Source organism: Typopeltis vanoorti, chromosome 12 (assembly GCF_054136105.1).
Source record: "Typopeltis vanoorti isolate ZY-2024b chromosome 12, IOZ_Tvanoo_1.0, whole genome shotgun sequence".
In the NCBI taxonomy this organism is placed as follows: Eukaryota; Metazoa; Arthropoda; class Arachnida; order Uropygi; family Thelyphonidae; genus Typopeltis; species Typopeltis vanoorti.
Genome location: NC_143560.1, coordinates 112,708,442 through 112,728,934, shown reverse-complemented (window position 1 = coordinate 112,728,934; position 20,493 = coordinate 112,708,442). Strand labels below are relative to the sequence as shown.

At 34.7% G+C, this 20,493-nt stretch overlaps 1 protein-coding gene across 1 annotated transcript in view; it reads right to left on the bottom strand.

Annotated features, from left to right (window-relative positions):
• Window positions 1-670: 670 nt before the first annotated feature.
• LOC150101140 (succinyl-CoA:3-ketoacid coenzyme A transferase 1, mitochondrial-like) overlaps window positions 671-20,493 on the bottom strand; it is a 155,207-nt gene continuing 135,384 nt past the window's right edge. The window contains exon 15 of the mRNA XM_090402085.1: window positions 671-2,241. Within this exon, the coding sequence (XP_090258211.1) occupies window positions 2,209-2,241 (33 nt within the window). The 3' untranslated portion in view covers window positions 671-2,208. The remainder of the gene's footprint in view (window positions 2,242-20,493) is intronic.

The window sequence follows — 20,493 nt, the reverse complement described above, 5'->3', positions numbered from 1 at the left end:
TTATCGGAATGGATTCTCTTTCTTCTGATATGTGCAGAAATGTTGAAGGGTCTTGCATATGTAGGTGTAGTAATTTAAATAAATACAGTTGCATTAAATTTCTTGAAATATGTGAAACACTAATACTTCAAGATCCCAGTTTACATCCTAGGCTGACTAAATGTGCCTATAGGAATCACCCCACCTAGTTAAGACTCTTAGTCTTTCATCCAGGCATTTCACTTAGTTTTGTGTGTGTGTGTGTGTGTTTTAAGCATCTCAAGTTGTGCTTCCTTGTCTCAGTGACTAGGACAAAATATTGGAAGAATTAAATATTATTCTTAATCCTTTATCAGTGCTGTTTTACTCCATTAAGCCTCTAAGATGAGTTTCTCCCAGCACAATGAGAAACACACAGTTACACATGTTTCATGAAAGTAATTATTTTCAATAAAGATTTCTTTAAAAAAATAATAATAAATAAAAAAATTAAAAAAAAACATGCAAGATTATCCAACTATGATTAGATAAAATTAAGAAAAAAACTGATTTTCATTCTAGCATTTATTTATCTAGACTGATATAAGATTTATGTGCAATAACTGATTGCAACTATTTACTATATACATTGATGATGAATTGTTTTCTGTAAGATAAAAGACAGAGTTCAGAATGGAAGTTTCTTTTATTATGACCTGCCTTGAACAACACACTATATGATAAATGGACTAGAAATATAAAAATAATATCTTTATTTAAAATTACAGGTACAATGCATAAACTGTAATGAACTACATATTTTGTGTTGTATAATTGCTGACTCTGAGACATAGCTATGAATGTAAGTTAATCTTGGTTAAGAGTTCTCCTGAGTGTGAAGGATTATCGCACCTCTTAATGGGGATGACTGGTGACTAGCCAGGAAGGAAGGAAGGAATGCAAAGGATTATTTGGAGCAGCAATTTTAAGAACTGGACATATCTGACATGAGAAATGTGCAAGGGAAACATAAGAACGAAGTTGGTGGACTGGACATAGTAGTCAACCTCCTGGACGGAGACAACATGTAACGATCATGATGGTGGCTAGCACTTCTTATCCATGTTTCTCCAACTTTATTGTATGCTTCACTTTTGGAAGAATGGAAAAATACGTCAAGGCTAGGGAAAGTTTATGACATGTTAGGTCAGTTAATCCTATCCACACAGGCCACAATGCTTATTCATTGTGTGTATTCTCTAGTCTCTCTCATGCTGGATTATAAACCTGAATTTCTTGGGGAAAAAACTGCCCCCCCCCCAAGAGACTGGCTAACTTAAGTTCATGTGAAAAGCCCTTATAAAGGTTCTTCATATCCTGGATGGGATTAGAACCTTGATCTTTCCAACCAAAATGTATCATCATTACTGACTGGGCTATGTGGAAATTCCATATATTAACTTTCTTAATATCTTACATGGTATGGCACAAAAAAAAAAAAAAAAAAAAAAAAGACTGCGTAACTAAGTGATTAATGTACCCATCCTCTGACCAACAACCTGTGGGTTGTAATCAGAGGTGTCCTGGAAATTTTTTAACAACTCTCTCCCTCTTACTAAAAAATAAAAACACAGCAGTGTTTCCCTTTGTGAGAATTACACCTGCCCCCCCAAAAAAAGAAAAAAAGCATAAAAGAATTTCATTCAGTAGTGTAGCCAGATTTTTGGTACTCTTGGCATATTGGTAGCTATGCACTTTTTTTTTAGAAAGTATTTTTAACTTGGGTATAGTTATGTTAAAGATACCAAGTATGAACTTTGTATGAACTTTTTTTTTAGTATGACAATTTTGATAAGTGGTAAAATATCCTGTCACTGGCATACCTGGCTCTTAAAAATACCACGGCATTCCTGAACCTCTCATTTTTATTATAATCAAACACTTCTGCTTACTGACTGGGGAACTTCTTGAGGTAATTACTGTTAGGTTCATGATAATTCTAGAAACACAAAATCTTTGACAGACATCAAGCATGGGAATGTCATTACCTTAAGATGCTTGTTGAAAAATAATATTCTTGTAAAACTGCTAGTGGTGATAATTCCTACAAAGGCTGCCACATAGAGAAAGTTGAGGAAAGCATAAAGGGTGCCGAAGTAAGAAAGCCCCTGGTTGGCTGTTCTGAGTTACCATATATAAGCTTATCCACATGGACATTTAGGTTTTTAATAATGGATGAGATTGTCTCATTTACATTCTTATCTTCTTCAGTGAATCTGATACCTAGAAATAAAAGTATGCAAATCAAAATGCTGTTTATATTAACTGCATTTTCTAAATAATTTTTTTTTTAAAATAAAGACTTTGTATGAACTTATTAAATAAAAATTAAATTAAAAAATATATAACAGAGATTCAACATTTATAAATATATTTTCACATGTAGACTGCCATAACGGTAAAGATATTTGCGACATCTGGCACTATTAAATCTCTTGTACATCTAGTGTTCTACTGAAGAGTTGCTATTGCAAGAAATAAATTATATTAAAATTACCTTAATGACTAATGGCTTCACTATGTCTATCAACTAGATCATTAATGGCTACAGGTCTTCCTCTTCACCCTCAGGAAGTGGTCCATCGCATTGCCATTACTTATGTTAAAGCCATTAACACCATCTCCACTTAACATCAAGATCTTAAAAACTAAGGTCTTTCAATAAAGCAGTTCTCTCTCTCTCTCTCTGAACATGTATACAAAGAAAGTTGTAAAGCCTTCTTTTACTGACCAAATCTGAATGAAAATAATAGATTGAAGATATCCTTCTTAGGGAAAATAGTTTTATTTCGTATGTCTCACCATGCTAAATAGGAGTTTTTCTCTTTTTTTTTTAAAAGATGTAATGATATATCTCTTGTTTTTAATGCAGTCAAGATCTTAATGCATTTTAGAAAATGCCACTTGTCTTCCGGATACATGTTTAATTTAAAATTCATAATAATGATGCCTTTGATGCTAAAAAGATTTATTTACATTGTTATTTTTATTTATTTAGTTATGATGGCTTACATTCCTATCCACTGTATTATTAATCACCATTTGCTTTTTTGAACAATTTGTAAAATGAGCATCATATCAAGAAAGAAATATATGTATGAAAGTTTTAAAAATAATCAGAGTTGAACAGCTTATCAAGATGAATATGAAAACAGTGATTGATTCACCTAGGGAAACAAGTAGTGAAGACATTCGGCAATTAAGATAATACATAACATGAGAGAATACAGATAAAAAAAAATGCCAGAAAGCTACATATAATAGTAGCTAAACAAAGCTAATGGAAATAATGTAGAGGACAAACATTACAAAGACAGAAAAATGTTCTCGAGGCTACTGAAAAAAGCTTAAAATTTCAGAAAAGAGTACTGTAAAAGGAAACAGATGACAAAAACTTAGAAAATAGAATTTTGAATGTCTGCAGTAATAATTTTGAAAGGTTGCTAAATGAAGCAAGAAGTGGAACAGTTGTAGAAAAAAAAAATTGTGGAAGAGAAACTAAGGGAAGAACAAGCTTGGTTCAGGGCAAGCAGCAGTTATTAGGATCATATTCAGTTTAAGACAGTTGAGAAATCAAGAAAATATAACAGGGATCTGTATATAAATTTAACTGATCTAGAAAAGGCATATGACATGGCGATTCAAAACTGTCCAATTATATGGCGCAAATGGAACATTACACAGAACAATATGTAAGCCTTTATTTAAATTGCAACTCAGCAGTTAGAACTGCAGTGGATACAGTAAGGTTGTTTGATGTTAAATGTCTAGAACAAGTGTGCACACTATCTCTATTGTTATTCATTACCTATATGGATTACAATATGAAGGGAAGTAGCATGGAGATGATAATCTCAATTCTGTACTTTATGCAGATGTAAGACCCTGTACAAGATTCCTTATATAAATTGAATAACAAATGTAAGAAATTGGGCATGAAAACCAGCAATAAAAAGATAAATACTATGAAAACCAGAAGATGGAAATAGCAACTGACACATGAAGAGAAAACCTATAGAACAAATAAAATATTTCAGCTAATGTAGGAACAATTTTTAGTGAAGATGACAAATTAAATAAGGAAATAGACAGAAGAAGCAAAGCAAATATGGTGGGCAGTCAATTGAATAAATTTGTATGGAATAAATCAGTCAAAACACTAATCTATGCACCATATACAGGATAGCATTTAAATCAATTTTAACATCTGGACTGAGTTGTGTTAGAATAAAACAGATGATCAAAGAGACCAGAGACAGATGTATGAGAAGCCAAAAAAAAAACATGGGAATGAATAAACGGCATCAATGCAGAATCATACAATAATGAAAATGTTAGGAAAGAACTTTGCAGTATTATTAGTATTACATCGCACCTTCAAGTAGTCCAAAGACTTATCAATGAAAGTTATTCTACTTTACTGCACAGAAAACACCATCTCTACTACTTACTTAATACACCAATTACCCACTATGCCTAAGCATTCATGAATCTATGAGCAGAGCTAATCTAAGGTAGTATGGTCACTGAAACAGAAAGATTAGCAAAACAGGTTTTTTGATGCCATGATGGTAGGGAAAAGATCCAGTGGAAGGCAGGATCTTGGTGGACTGATACAATTCTAAGTGCTTTAAAAGATCACAATAAGATCTAACAATATTGGAATCCCAACATACAGCAGACTAATTTGGGAGAAAACTGTTGATAGAAAGTTATTAATAATGGAAACTTATTACATTTCCCTGACATCCTTTGAGGATATACAGTATGGCACACACACACATGCACGCACACACACACATTAACAAAGAACTACATGTTTACACCTCATGATATGTACATCCACAACCATTGGTAAAATCTTGCTCAAATAAAGCATTAATGATGGCCGATTATGTACTTGAAACAGACACCTTGTCTTTCAGGACAGGTTTTGTAGTGAATGCGAAAGTTCTCTGACATCTTGGAGAACAAGGGTTGGGACATCTGCTGGACATATAATGTAATAATGTTTACGAAATTCCTACACCCTATACGTTCTCCTGATTTCACATTGCTTGTCTTCCTTCAACATAACCCAAATGAAGGCAAGCAATGTGAAATCAGGAGAACATATAGAGTGTAGGAATTCCATGAACATCGAAATTAGCCTCCCAGGGAAGTGTTCTGATAAATAGGCTCTAAAATCATGTGATGTGTGACAGGTTGCTCTCTCCCCTGTTGGAATACCTGTGCACGAAATGGGATGTTTCTTGCACGACACATCCTATGCAAATCCTGGGTGAATGGAACCAACATATTCTCAATGTAGCATTTGCTATTGAAGGTCACAATTACATCACCCTTTCTAGGGCCCAATTATGTCATAGCCAGAAACTGTACACCATGCAGTAACCTTCTCACTGTGAAGAGGCTTCTCTTGGACAAATTCAGGACTTGAAAAAAAACCAAGAAACCTGCAGGTTCGTCTGTTTACATGACCACTTAGATGGAAATGAGCTTCATCTGTGAACCAGACATTATGGAAGAGGGACAAATCTTCATAAATATTGGCATGCCGTGCACCGTAATCCATTGATGTTAAACACTGACCTACCTGAATGAAGCACAAAAAGACATCCAGCTCTGTGGTGTTGAAATTTAATACTACTTTTTTTTTTTTTTTGCATCATACGATCAGGAATATCAGGAATTTTGAGTGTCATTTATTTATTTATTTTTAAATTTTTATTTAAAAATAAATAAATAATTTCCTGGAGAGTGTTTCTGATAAAATATACACATTTACCTATAACTGTCTCAATATCCCAAGTTTCACCAGTGCTGACTACATTTAATAACAGAGACTAACACTTGCTCCAGTACACACCTGCGATTCTCATTTGTATTAACAGTTCGTGGTCTCCACAAATGTTCTTTACATTGTGGCAGAACACTCCCATTATGTTGGAACACCTCTCAAGTAAGGCCATGATGACACCATTGCTTGGGGCACACTTATGGAAACAACAAACAAATTTCTCACAAACATGTCGTAGGCTTGAACCATTTGCTCTACCAACTCTGTATGAACAAACATAATGCTCAACAATAAATGTCTTTTCTTCCAAAGTCAACACCATTGCTATAGCTAAATGTAACACCATAGACTCTACATTGCATGCAGTCAAATGGCACATCTCATACTGCACGTACTGAAGGCGTCGTCGAAGTTGAGTACTTTTTTTTTGCGCCATACCATATATCAGGAATTTGAAGTCCCATTTATTTATTAAAGAGTGTTTCTGATAAAAGATGCAAATTCACCTGTGAAGGAGGTTATTAAATGAGACAGATGCACTTCAACTTTTTAAATACAGTCAACCAATGCAGTCAAGGACAAGTTGTGAAACAGAACATTTGCTTTGTGTAATTTGGAGTGACCACACAATCAAGAAGGGTGGCAGTGGTAGGTTATAAGCTTCTTGATTTCATCATCCCACCTGGAGACATCATCAATGAGTTTTTTAGTCTGACTACAAATTACATCACCAGTTACATGAATAGTAACATAGCATTAAAGTAAGTTTTCTATAAGTATTCTTTCCTATTTTATCTTAGTCTTTGTGATAACAAAGGACAGCAAACATTTGTGTTCCAGATAAGACATTAAGAAATGGAGATTATGGAGGATTAGAAAATATTTGGCCATGATTTTGGATTAGTCAAAAATCAGTTCTTGTCATGATTTTTTTTTGATAAATAATCAGCTAACATCTTTTATTTATCTAACTTTTGGAGACTAAGGGGGCAGTTCAATTATACATGGCATCTGGTGAGGAGAGGCTGTCAACAAGTGGTGCCATCTCATGGCTCTTAATCGTAATGGCATGTTTACTGTCTGAAAATAGTGTTGGTTCTATGTGGTCGATTTTCTTGAGCTTAAGGAATGAAAAACCTGAGTTTCTAGGAGAAAAAATCTGCTTGCCCATGCCAGAGATTGTGTTCCAGATAAGACATTAAGAAATGGAGATTATGGAGGATTAGAAAATATTTGGCCATGATTTTGGATTAGTCAAAAATCAGTTCTTGTCATGATTTTTTTTTTGATAAATAATCAGCTAACATCTTTTATTTATCTAACTTTTGGAGACTAAGGGGGCAGTTCAATTATACATGGCATCTGGTGAGGAGAGGCTGTCAACAAGTGGTGCCATCTCATGGCTCTTAATCGTAATGGCATGTTTACTGTCTGAAAATAGTGTTGGTTCTATGTGGTCGATTTTCTTGAGCTTAAGGAATGAAAAACCTGAGTTTCTAGGAGAAAAAATCTCCTTGCCCATGCCAGAGATCGACTAACTCAGGAACTGATTGAAAAAAGGCTAGTAAAAGTTTTATCTAGTCAATGACTAGAATTGAACTTATGATGCTCTTTTCTTGGGCAGTCTAGTACTGTGAATGGCACATGCCACTTCCACTGAGTACATACATACACAAGCAATTTGATAGGTAAAGAATTACCTAATATTCTTTCACACAAAACTAACAGAATTTGTTTCAAAGTAGCATAAATTCTGTTAGTGCTGGAGATCAAACCATTGCTGTGCTTAAAAAAAGAATAATTTTGTGATCGAAGATGCTAATAGAAAAAAGCAATAGTAGTTCAAAACAGGAAAAATACTATTGAAAAGTTTAACATTCCATGACTACACTACATATTATCCATTTTCTGATCATCCATCCACTACCTATTTAAATAGACTAAACAAACTCATTAATGGCATCTCCAGTTGGGCTGATGAAGTCAAGAGGCTTAAAACCTATCTTTGCCACCCTCCTAGATTGTATGGTCTCACTAAAATACACAAAGAATACATTCCATTATGGCCTATCATTAACTACATTGGCTCACTATGTAAAAAACTGAAAGCATTGCTGCAATATACCAACCTCCTGTGCAGGTAAATCCATGTCATTTATCAAAAACACTTTCTATTTTAAAGGAAAAAATTTCAGCAAAATGACCTCTTCATTAGTCTTAATATTGTACCTCCAATCATAAACAATTCATTAAATCAAATGCTAGAGTTACTTCAACAAGAATTTCCTGCAGATGTTGTTCATCTCTGATTCTGTCATCCATCCACACACAGGAATGTCATCCATTCCTGTGTCAGAACAAATTCAAATTTTTACTAACAAAAGGATACCACCATTACTAACAGTAATCGTTTTCTTTTCCCCAGCAAACAGCTCAAACAATAACTGCTATGTAATGTTCACCATAGTCTCTCAGCATGTTACAGTTATGTGATATGATGTGTTTGCAGTATGACAACATTCTGTATCTGAAATTTAGGACTTTAAAACACTGTTGTATTGAAAATTGCAATTTGGAATTTATAACAGAGTAGTGTTTTGGATAGGACACTTGTGTGCTCTGTGAAAGGATCTTGTTCATTCATTGCACTTCTAATTACTGAATTTCCAAAAAAAAAAAGAAAAAAAGTGCAATATGAGCCTTTTATTCTCTAGTCTCTTCTCCATTCTTTTGATCCACTCTTATTCATCCATCTAATTATTTCTTTAATTGTGTGCGTATTTAGGTTAATAGAAAAATATAATGGATGTGAGAAATGGAAAAGGATGAGCAGTATGAAGATAATGAAGAACAGGATAGTAGTATTGGGGGTGCAATTTCATTACCAGAGGCATTGTGAATTCAATAACGCAAAAGTAGATTTTCCAAAATTTCAGAAAGCAATCCCATCTTATTCTTTACTTTCATTCTCTCTCTCTTTAACTTCTTCAATCCTGTTATTATTGTTGCCCTCTCTTCTTTTCATTTGCTCACCTTACACTCTACTTTCCACTCTCCTGCATAATCTAATATGCAGTCACAAGTGTGCATGTGCAAGCACATGCGCACGCGCGCACACACACACACACACACACACCGATAGAGTAAGTTCCATTTACTACATTCTTTTAACATTGTTAAAAGAATGTAGTAAATTGGTTCATCTATCAAAATTATTCTATACAAAAGTAAACTGCCTTGAAAGTAAATCATAAGTTTAATGAATACTTTATCACACTATATATTAAGCAGTAATTACTAATTATATGAAGAGCCAAAGGCTTCAGTAAGTTCTGTTCGTTACAAACTTGGTATTATTTGGTTTACCTACTCACTGATGAGACCTCAATAAAGGTTGAAACCGGTCTGGGTAGTGACCTTCTCTCATAATGTAGAACAGTATTACAGCTCATAGGACTAGGTTTCACATTATGGGTAAATACCAAGAATAGTGATCGGAGCTTGCTCCACCCTTACTATGAGTTGCCTCAGTGTTGTAATATCAAATGGGTCAGATGTTGCACTATCCAGGTATTTGCTTACGCTTGGACTCGCCGAACTTTATATAGTTTCTATATTCGGCATGAAACTCTTTGAGTTTCTTATTCGGCTGTGAAACAATATGGGATGTAATATCTCTTAACTTAAACAGTAAGTTATATTAGATAAGAAATTATGTTCTTGTTTTAATTCTTTACTCATATGTGAACAACGTTTGCATGACATATACTAGCACTTAAATGATATTAAGGGTATTTGCACACTTCACATTACTATTTAACGTATATATTAATGATATTGGTGAAGATTTGGATGGAGATATTCAGTTGTTTGCAGATGATGCAAAGTTGGGATGAACCATAAAGAGTAGTGAAGATGTTGTGGCCTTGCAAGAAGACTTGAATAAATTGAGTGATTGGGCAAGCAAATGGGGATGTGAGTTCAATGTTGCAAAATGTAAAGTTTTAAAATTTGGAAAACAAAGATGGGATGCAGAATTTATGCTTGGTGAGAATATATTGTTGGAAGTAGAGGAAATAAGAGATCTGGGGGGTGATAGTGGATAAGGATCTAAAATTTAGGGGACACATCGCCAAAATTGTGAAGACAACACAAAGACTTCTGGGAATGATGCGGAGGACACTGACATGTAGAAGTAGGGAGATACTTGTTCCAATGTATAAGGCTTTGATTAGGCCACACTTGGACTATTGTGCCCAGATTTGGTCACCGGGTTTTCAGAAGGATGAAGAGATGTTGGAAAGGGTCCAAAGGCGACTGACTAAGGTAGTTTCTGACCTCTGGAATGTTGAGTATGAGGAAAGATTGAAAAGATGTAATTTGCAGAGTCTCGTGGAGAGATGGAAGAGGGGAGATATGATAGAGACCTACAAGTTGGTAAGGGGTTGTTATAGGATCAATGGTGGAGAAGTTCTACAGAGAATAGTGGGAGATCAGGGGAGAACCAGAGGTCATCCCTGGAAACTGTATAAGGAGGGTGTGAGTAAGGGAGTGAGAGGCAGGTTTTTTTCGTGCAGAGTTGTGAGTGATTGGAATGCCTTGCCTGAGAGCGTGGTGTCTGCAAGTAGTTTGAATGTGTTTAAGACACGGTATGATGAGATGTGTGTGTAAGATAAAAGGACCTCCTAGATGAGTCTTTGACTCCATGAGGTCTTGTTTAATAATAATAATAATAATAATTTCCATAGCATCTTAATATGCAAAGCACGTTTCTTTTCAGACATAAGTATTGCCATGTAATATGAGAATGGACACCACCCAAACTTGTTTATAGATACTTTTATCAGTTCAAAGCACAACTAAGAGTTGTGCCTTGAACATGGTAATTCAGTAACTCAAGCTTCTTTGCAGGAGTGTCCAGTTTTCTTATAGGCTGAAAGTTATTCAATTGAGGAACCTTAGATTTTACGGATATGAAGAGACTAAAATTCAGAGGAAAACATTGCAATTTTACTTTTGTTTCCCTTAGAGCACAAAGAACAGGCAGTTCAATACCAAAGTCATTGAAATCGATCATCATCTAGAAAGCTTCTTTCCAGATATCTCAATAGCCTGAGACAATCATATATGCTTTGTTACTGTTCTCTAGATATTAACTCTGTTAGTTATTTGCTCTCTTTTCTGGATATTCCATAGATATTTGATTTCAGTGATTAAAAATATATAGGTGCCATGTTGTGCTCTATTAACATGTTTGCACCAAGCAGTGTCTGCATGTGCATAAACTGTTGGCAGAAACTAGATGTAGTGTATGTTGGAAGTTTTTTCACTTGGTTATACTATAAATTAAAGATCCCAAGAAATTATATTCTTGGTTTAATCCTTTATCCATGTGTAAGCAAACAAAGTTTGCACCTGATGTATTTTCAAGACAGGGCAACTCGTATATAGAGGCTAATGACCTCACATCACTTGCCTTAGTGTCCCATAATGCAAAGCACATATCCTTGCATACACATATAATGCTATTGCATAATACTATGCAATATTAATTTATAGTATAACCAAGTAGAAAAATTATATTAAAGCAATTGATATAACCACAAGAAAGAACATAGGATAAGAATATAAGACCATGAGTTACCTTCATAACTCTTCAAATTTGTCTGAAAATCTAGATGCAAGCAAAAGAATTCATTATAAATATTAATACCAGAAACACCTGCATTTAGTATTTTTATTTAAAAATTTTCGGCTAAGTTTCATAGCCATTGTCAATACAGTTATAGGAAAACTCAAAAAAGAACAATTGAAAGCATTTGCAATATCGGCTGCAAGAGAATAGCTCCATCTGTATTAATAGATATTCAAAATAAATTACAATAAATTAATTGATTATTTTTAAATTAGAAACAATATTTAATTATATTTATGGAACACATGAATGGTGAGTATTGGTTAATATAACTTCCCAAAATTGAAAGTTTTAGGCAATCACTTTTGTTCAGATTCAGGTTGTTAGTTCCACTTTATATACAAAACACGTTCTGTGTTTTGTATATAAAGTGTGGTTTGCTAATCAGGATTTGTTGGGTTTTTTAAGAGAAATGTATCCCTGATGTTCCTCCAGATGAATTTGTGCAGATCCAGTTTGGCTTTAATAACATAAGCCACAAGAGCAGGGGATTCTATAAACTCCAGGATAAGAAAAGGGAGGATATTTGTCTTTTGGTGAGATAAGGAATGTATTAAGTTTGCGAACTGGATGGAAAGTAACTTGTACATTAATCTAACTAAGTAATCTTGCTATTTTTTCAGAAAGTCTCTTAATATATAGAATACAAATTCTGGTAATTTCTTCTTGAGGAGGGTTAGGATGATGGTCATATAATTATTGATTATTTTTTCAATAGTTTTTACATTATAACCATTTGCACTAAAGGTAGTTCTGATAAACAGTTCTTTGTTTAAAAAAGAATCTGTAAAATAAATTTCATGAGCTCTGTCAACTAAGGATTTGATTACACCATATTTCTGAATAGGGTGTTCATGAGAGTTAGAATCAATATATTTACCAGTGTGAGTTGGTTTTCTATGTATTGAGAGCTGTAAACTGCCATTTGGTTGATGTAGAATGAGAACATCTAGAAAAGGAAGACAATTATTGTCTACTTCTAGGGTAAAGATGACTCTTGGGTTAATTGAATTAATTTTTCTAAGAAATTCATGAAGATCAAACAAAAAAGAGTTCCATACAGCAAACTTAGCATCGACGTATCTGTACCAAACGAATGGTTTAAATGAAAAAACGTTCAGAATATGTTGTTTGAAATGTTCCATAAAGTAATTGACTAGAATTGGAGAAAGGGGAGACCCCATAACTGTTCCCTCGATCTGTTTATATAGTCTGTTCTGGCATCTAAAGTATCCTGAATTAATTAAGAAGTCAAATAAATTTACAATATCTGGAAGAAAGTCTTTGTAAAGAAAATCAATCATATCTGTCAAAGGGATATTTGTAAAGTGTGAGACTACATCAAAACTAACTAGAAGATCTGTGGGTTTAAGGATAATAATGAAATTTTATTCTTAAAATTCTCTGCTACTAGTATGTTCTTTATTGTGGTTATATCAGTTGCTTTAATATCATTATTGTTCTAGGTGTTTATCATAACTTTCCAGCCTCCTCCCCCCTCCATAGTTAACTAACTTTGAAGACTAGTAAATACATAGATAACACAGTTTAAGAAAGCATGTGCAACTGGACCAAGCCAAGGCATTTCCCTGAAGTTGAGATTTTGCTTCTCCATATGTCTGTTAAGTCCATGGTCCTACAGCAAATTTAATGCCGCTGTTGCAACATGAGGGTTCCACCTGTTTTATCATGCTGCAATTTTATGAATTATATACTCTACTTTATCTCTTTGGACATTATAGAAGGTCAAGGATTGGGGGTTATTCAGAAATGCTCTTGCTCTATTTTCATCTAACAACCAGAAGGAGATTGCTAGAAATTATTATTATATATGATCAACTCTATAGAATCAATAGATTTTTGCAGGAAATCTTGTAATGTCAGTATTTTGTTTTGAACTCATTAACTGACAAAGCACTCACAAATGACTGCGGCAAACCATTCCATCATTCACTATTCTCAAAGTGAAAAAAATCTAGTCCTCACACCTTTGCTAACCACTTTTATTTAATTTCCAGGGATTACCTCTAGTTGTCCTCACATTGGTTAAGTACTGAAAAATTTCATCCATATCAATCTTATAAACCCCTCAAGTGACTTATATACCTCTATCATACCCCCCCCCTTATCTGCTTATCAACCAGTCTCTGTAACCCACAAATCTTCAATCTCTCTTCCTATGAGGCACCTTAGACCTACCACCATCTTGGTCACTTGCCTTTGGATCAGTTCTACTTTTTCCACATCTCTAAGAAATCCAGACAATATAAAGGTAATGGCATAGGGGTACTTAAGGGTCAAAGCTGTATAACTGAGAGGAGACCTCCACATAGCCTTTAAAGGAATGCAGAGAACCGACTAGGGCTTCTGACCTAATGTTCAATCCTCACCTTCTCGTGGTGCACCCTGTTCGGTATCTACCTGGATACTGAATGAACGAGGATGGGCTGGCAATTTGGGATTTAGCCAACCAAACTGTATTCTTATTGGCTTAATATACAATATACAAAATGATGGTACAACATGACAAAATTTCATGCCGGCTGGGGCGTTGCCCGGTTAAACAATGCCCGCGTTGTTTTTGCCAGGGAACCAGGGTGAACAGCAAAAAGTCAGCTACTGGAACAAATCTGAAAGCACACCCCCAACTCAACATCACTAGAATTAAAGATCAGTACTATCACCATAAGAAGCCTGAATAGCAAAGAAATGGAGCTAGCTGAGGAATTAGATAAGTACCAGATCGACATAATAGGGGTGACTGAAACAACAAAAAAAAAAAACTGGTGAGATCTTTTTGAACTATAAATACAACATGTTATATTCAGGAAATGACAATCAAGGAAAAGAAGAAGTAGCCATAGTATTCAACACAAAATACGAGGCTAATCTTCTTGAATGGCAGGCAGTCTCAAGTAGAGTGATGTGGCCAAATATCAGAATGGGGAATTGGACAATGAGACTTATTTGTGCCTATGGTCCCACAGAAAGTTCTACTAAGATAGAAGTGGAGGAATTTTTTGATGCTTTAGAAAACGCAACTGACACAATGAAAAAGGAAAAGTTGGTCCTTGTTGGGGATCTAAATAGCAGAGTAGGAAATGATTGTCAGACATATAAAAATATTTTGAGAAAATTTGGAGAAAAGAGCAAAGCCAATAATAATGGTAAATACCAGTTAGATTTCTGCTCAGAACATGGACTGGTTATTACTAACACCATGTTCCAATATAAAAATGTGCACAAATTCACATGGAGAGAAGAGGCAAGGAATAAGAAAATTCTCATTGACTATGTTATAGTTGATAATGATGTTTTCTCCCTGGTGCAGGACACCAGAGTGCACAGAGGATTTGAAATTGGAAGCGATCACTATTTAGTCTTGAGTAGGATAAAATTGAATTTCATATTGAAAAGAAGAAAATGTAAAAAAGTTTTAAAGCGAATAAAAGTTGAGCAGCTCTCAGATTTGAACTGTAGACTAAAATACACAAAGATTATTGAAAAAAAAATGAAAGAGTTTGAGAACAGGAACCAAACCTTGGAGAAAACCCTGATTGATTCAGCCAGAGCGGCATGTGGTGAGGTTGTCTGCAAGGATAGAAAAATCAGAACTTCATGGTGGACACAGGAAGTTAAAGAGGCAGTGAAGGAAAAGAAGAAAGCATATCAAAAGTTACTGGCAAATAAGTCAGCTTGTGCTCTTAGAGAATACAGAGACTAATATAAGAAAGCTAAACACTGTGTAAAACTAGCTAAACAAAAGTCATGGGAGGACTTTGGCAAGAACATAGAAAATAAATATCAAGAAGACGTGTGTAGAGGCTTAAGTGCTGTGAGGACATCATGTTGGAGGCTTAATGGATTTTTTACAACACTCAAAAAGAATTAAAATAGAATTTAATACTTCCTATATTTCGTCCTAGTCACTAGGACATCTATGGGGATTACAAAAATAATTAATGTAACATATACACAAATAACAAACAATACTAAGCCCAACCACGTGGGTGACACTAAAGTCCTATCTAGGTAGAGCACCCTCTAAGGGCAGTAGTAGGTGGCCTGGAATGCAACGTGGGAACTCTGGTGATGAGTGTTTCCCAAATCTTCGGAAGCTTAATGCAACCGTATTTATTGAGATTTGGTTGGTTTTTGAGAATTTTGCAAATTCAAGAAAGAGAGACTTTTCTTAGAAGCAGCAGCAGCTCTCAAAAACCAACCAAATCTCAATAAATACGGTTGCATTAAGCTTCTGAAGATTTGGGAAACACTCATCACCAGAGTTCCCACCTTACATTCCAGGCCACCTACTACTGCCCTTAGAGGGCGCTCTATCTAGATAGGACTTCAGTGTCACCCACGTGGTTGGGCTTAATATTGTTTGTTATTTGTGTATATGTTACATTAATTGTTTTTGTAATCCCCGTAGATGTCCTAGTGACTAGGACGAAATATAGGAAGTATTAAATTCTATTTTAATTCTTTTTGAGTGTTGTAAAAAATCCATTAAATCTCCAAAAAAAAATATCAAGAAGTTGGTAAGATATTCTGAAGGTTGTTGAAGAAGCTTAGAAATGGAAGAAAGAGTGCTGTAAAAGGAGTTAGAGATGATAATGGTTACATGAAAATAGGAGAAAATGATATCCTTCAAGTATGGAGTAATTACTTTGAAAAATTGCTAAATGAAACAAGCAGTGATAGCACAGTGGTAAAAAACACTCAACAGGCATACAGTCAGGAATACATATCCATAACTTAAGTAGAAAAAGCCATCAAAGGCTTGAAATGTGGAAAGGCAGCAGGAGTAGATGATATTCGACCAGAAATGCTGAAATATGATGGTATAAAAGTCTTACAGTGGCTGCACTGCATAGTTCAGAAAGCATGGACAGAGGGACGAATTCCCGATGAGTGGAGTGGAGCTCTAATAGTACCATATATAAAAAGGGAAATAAAATTGAATGTGAGAATTACAGAGGTATTTCCCTACTGAGTGTTCCTGGCAAGATCTATGCAAGCATACTTGAGACACGGTTGAGAAGAATTGTGGAAGAAAAGCTTGGTGAAGAACAAGCTGGATTCAGGCCAAATAGAGGCTGTCAGGATCAGATCTTCACTTTACGACAAATAGTTGAGAAAGCATGGGAATATAACAAAGATCTGTATTTAAGTTTTGTCGATCTGGAAAAGGCATATGACAAGGTGCCAAGAGAGAAGCTATTCAATACGCTACAGTTATATGGTATCAGTGGGGCATTATATCAAGCAATACTTAGTCTGTATTTCAGTTGTAAGTCGTCGGCAGTTAGAATTGAAAGAAGTATAGGAAGATGGTTTAATGTTAAATCTGGTGTGAGACAAGGATGTATATTATCACCTCTGTTATTCATTATCTATATGGATCACATTATGAAGGAAAGTGGTATTAAACATGATATCAGAATTGGAGATGTTAATGTCAGCTCTTTGCTTTATGCGGACGATGTTATATTTCTAAATAAATCCGCTACAAGTTTGCAAGAGTCCGTGACTAAATTGAATAACTGTTGTAATAGATATGGTATGAAGGTCAGCATTAAAAAGACAAAGACAATGAAAATAGGTAGAATTGTTGAAAATGTCAATTGTGTTGTGAACAGGGAACCTGTGGAACAAGTAAAACATTTCAGCTACTTAGGCACGATTTTTACTGAAGACGGTAAATTAAATATGGAAATAAACAACAGAATCAACAAAACTGGTATGGTAGGAAGTCAAATGAATAAATTCATATGGAATAAGAGAGAAATTAGCCAAAACACTAAATTAGCTGTATGCAAGACAGTGTTCAAACCAGTTTTAACTTATGGATCTGAGAGCTGGGTCAGAAGTAAAACACTTGACAAACACTAGAGACTGCAGATATGAGAGTCCTGAGAAAGATTAGAGGCATGAACAGATGACATCAATGGCAATATCATATTAAAAACGAGGATATTAGGAAAGAACTTGACATTGTTGACATCCAGGAATGCATTAGCAGAGCTAATCTCAGGTGGTATGGTCACTTAAACAGAATGGGCGAGGAAAGATTAGCAAAACACGTGTTCTCTTACAGGTTTGCAGGAAAACAACACAGAGGAAGACCAAGATATAGGTGGATTGATACGGTACAATGTGCCTTAGATGATAGAAATATAACATCTGATAATGATAATATTGGAGTCTTGACAAGTAATAGACTGATTTGGAGGGAAATTGTAGATAGGAAGTTAGTAATGATGTAAATTTTTCTTGAGGGTACATGTCAGGAATTTGATGATGATGATTATACAGTGATACTGTGGGCCTTCGCAAAGGCAGTTGACTGGATACTACAAATTCCTAGAAATGTCCACAGCAATCTAGATGTCTTTTCAAAGTCTTATTTCAGCTTGTCAAGGTGTTTTTTAATAACCAAGTAATTCTATGTGTCATTTTAACCACTTCTGCAATATGTTCACTGAACTTCAACTCACAAATCACTGGAGTCATTTATTTCCTGAGTACAGCTACAACAGTATGGTACAAAGCTGGTAATCTTTTCATCCCAAACTGCATAACCTTACACTTTTCCACATTAAACTGACAAAATGTTCTCCTTTGTCCATACTGCCAGTCTATACAAATCATCTGGTACAATTTCATCATCTTTACTTACTACTGTTCTTTTCCAATTTTACATTATCTGCAAACAACTGAATATTTCCATTCTGATTATTTCCTATATCATTAATGTACAAACTAAATCTTCTTCTCTCTTCCATCATCTATGTGGATGATGATGAGGCCGAATGAATTCTTTCCAACTTCTGTCTATCCCAGGAGAGTCCGAACAATTCTGTCCAGTTTGGTTTTCAGGTCCTCTTTTATTTTGTCTATCCATCTAATTCTGGGCCATCCTTTGGATCTTTTACCTTCCATCGTTGTATTCAGGGCTTTAGATGTAGTCTTTTTGTTCCCATTCTGGTCACATGGCCAAACCATCACAGTCTTCTTTCTTGGATTTTGTCTATTATTGTTATTTCTTGTTTTAGTCGTTTCCTTATGTCTTCATTTCTTAGTCGATCCAGCAGTGATACTCCAAGTAATCTTCTTAGCCAACCCATTTCAGTAACTAACAATTTTTTCTCTTCAGCCTTTTTGAGATTCCAGCATTCACTTCCATAGAGGAGGACCATTGCTTCATAGATTCTTACTTTTGTTACTTGTTTGATGTCGCTTGACTTCCATATTTTATTAAGTCGTCCAAAGGTTTGAGATGTTTGACTGATTCACCTGTTTATATCTTTTATAATTTCACCATTGTACTCAATAACTCCTCCAAGGTAGGTGAAGTTTTCTACTTGCTCTAGATTCTTACTGTCAATTTCAATTTTCAGATTGGTGCTTCTTTTTCCTATTTGCATAATATAATTTTTGTTTTGTCTATATTTATGTTTAATCTAGATTTTATACACTCCTCTTTTATTTTATCAGAAATTCGCTGTAGATTTTATTCTGTGCTTGCAAGTAATGCAATGTCGTCTGCAAATTTTAAATTTGTCACATTTTTCCCATATATTTTGATTCCGGAAGTCTTCATTGTTTAAGGCCTTATTGGTTACTTCTTCCAGTGTAAGATTGAACAGGTCTGGTGACAGATTGCATCCCTGTCTTACTCCGCTCTCTGTGTGGAACCAGTTGGTTAGGGTGTCCTCCATTCGTACTGCACTTTCAGATTTCTCATATAGATTCTTTATTATTCTTATGGTTTTGTTGGGAATTCCAAATTCTTCCATAGTTCTCTTCTACGGATTGAATCAAATACCTGACGAAAGTCTATGAAATTTATGTAGCAACTTTGGTTGTACTCTAGTGTCTTTTCTATTAGCTGTCTTAAGGTGAATAGTTGATCAATTGTGCATTGCCCTGGTCTGAAACTGGCTTGTTCTTCTCCTAGTGCCAATTCTATATATGGCTTAATTTATTTTTGGAGTACTATCATAAAAACCTTACTTGGAATACTGAGGAGGCTAATGCCTCTGTAATTATTGTATTCTGTTTTATCTCCTTTTTTGTATATAGGAGTTATGACTGATTTGGTCCATTCAGTAGGCACTGCTTCATTTTGGTAGATCTTTTCAAATAATGTTTTTAATGGTTTCAAAAGTTATTCCTTTCCTGCTTTTAAGATTCTACATGTATTTGATCAATGCCAGGTGCTTTCCTAGTTTTGAGTTTTTCTATGCTGTGTGCTATTATTTCTTTGGTAAAGATATTTGTTTCCTCTTCCATTTCAGTGGCTGGAATCGTAATATCCTGGGAGCTGTTTTTATTATATCAATCTTTGAAGTATTCTTCCCATCTGGCCATTCTTTTTTTTTTTTTTTTTTTTCATTTAGTTGTCCCTCTTTGTTTTTGATCATTATAATTTTTGTTGTCTGTGTCTTACTAATTTGGTCTATTTGTTTATATAATCCATGAAGGTTATTTTCTTTTGATAGCTTTTCTGCCATTTTGCATTTTTCTTCTAACCAGTTATTCTTATCTCTTTTAACTAGTTTTCTAATTTCTCCGGTTAATCTATTATATTCATTTCTGTTATAGTTCTGTTTTAGTTTCATGCATTTCCTTTGATCGCTTAACCTTTTTTACTTCATTCGAGATCCAATCCTTTTTACTTTCTCTTTCTGTGTAACCTATTGTTTTTTCTGCTGAATTTAATATTATTTCCTTTAATTTGCACCAATGGTCTTCGATGTTTATATTCCGTTTTGGTAGTTCCTTCAGGTTTTTATCTAGTTCTAGTTCATATTTTCTTAGAATATTGTTGTCTTGTAGTTTTTTTGCATTCAATCTCCTTTTGACTCTAAAAGTGCTTCCAGATTTTAACTTTATTCTCAGGTTTGCTAATACTAGCTTATGGTCTGATCCACAATCTGCAGAGATCTGCAGTTTAGGATACTTGATTTCCATC